The sequence below is a fragment of the Arachis duranensis genome, chromosome 3, assembly GCF_000817695.3.
Source record: "Arachis duranensis cultivar V14167 chromosome 3, aradu.V14167.gnm2.J7QH, whole genome shotgun sequence".
Classification (NCBI taxonomy): domain Eukaryota; kingdom Viridiplantae; phylum Streptophyta; class Magnoliopsida; order Fabales; family Fabaceae; genus Arachis; species Arachis duranensis.
The window spans coordinates 128,356,983-128,358,245 of NC_029774.3; the positions used below are offsets into that span (position 1 = coordinate 128,356,983).

General features: G+C 34.7%; 1 protein-coding gene across 1 annotated transcript in view; it reads right to left on the reverse strand.

The window, feature by feature from the left end:
* Nucleotides 1-1,263, reverse strand: part of LOC107481887 (ras-related protein RABA6a) — a 3,336-nt gene continuing 2,073 nt past the window's right edge. Inside the window, exon 2 of the mRNA XM_016102237.3 lies at nucleotides 1-636. Within this exon, the coding sequence (XP_015957723.1) occupies nucleotides 186-636 (451 nt within the window). The 3' untranslated portion in view covers nucleotides 1-185. The remainder of the gene's footprint in view (nucleotides 637-1,263) is intronic.

The following is a 1,263-nucleotide window of genomic DNA, read 5'->3' on the forward strand; positions in this document are numbered from 1 at the left end:
TATAAAAATTTAAATAAAAAGGAAATGTTAAAGAGGCCCTATTAAATCAAATATATGGCGAATACTCACTAACAAAAAAGTATTGGTATTCTAACTTTCTTTTATCTTTAAGCATATATCATCCTAACCCTAAGGAGACAAGCGATGAAGTTGAACATGTTTGAAGGAAAAGTGTGATGCACGTCTCATGTTGAACAGCAGTAATAATAAGAAGTTTGTTTAGTTGCAGTGACTTCATTAGCAGCATCTATGTGTATCTCCTTGGCATCGGAGAGAGTAATTTGTTTTTCTTGATCCGCTTTGGCGTCCAAACTCTTGTGGCTTGTGCTGTCATGAATCCTTGTGATCATTTGCAGGAAAACTTGGTCCACATTCAGATTCTTGAGAGCAGAGGTTTCCATGAAGCATAATCCTTCTCTCTCTGCAAACCCTTTTGCTTCTTCTTCCTCCACTTCCCTTGTTTGTTCCAGATCGCACTTGTTCCCCACCAGAATAACCACCATGTCTTTCCCTCCAAACTCTCTCAACTCCACCATCCATTTTCTCGCGTTCTCAAAACTAGATCGCCTTGTTATGTCATACACTAGCAATGCCCCTAATGCTCCTCGGTAATATGAGCTTGTGATTGCTCTAAACCTGCACCCACATTCTATATAGTTATAATATAAGATGTAGGTTATAGTATCTATAGTTACCATAGTTATACAATTTTAACTATACTTAAAAAATTTAAAATAATTTTTTTAACAATATTTTTAATTTAAAATAAAAATATTATTAAAATATAAAATATTATGACTTCTATTTTAAACTAGAGATATGATATAGAATCCACAGGAATATAATTGTCCTCAATAGACAATATAATATGATTATAGTCATTCTAGTCTAGAACCAATCCTATCTATCAATTAATCATCAGAGACCATGTGTAAGTAATGTCGCTAGCTATTATGAGTTTCAATTATTAAAATGAAAATAAGCCATAAGAGACATTCTTCTTCCACAATACCTAATTGCTTTGGTTGTGTCTTGTGTGGTTGGATGGTCACTGCCCACCGAAACCTTCATTAGCAGCTCACGTGCAGTGATTGCCTAGTTGGACTTTCAATCACTTTCCTTTAATTTATGTGACATACATATATCTAGGCTTTAAACTTTAAAGTGAACAAGTTAACATCTTGGTTGAGTGGAGTGGACCCGACTCACCCAATATTACGCCTTAATAATTTCACTCCGTTAAAGGAGAAGGGGAAAAGCTTA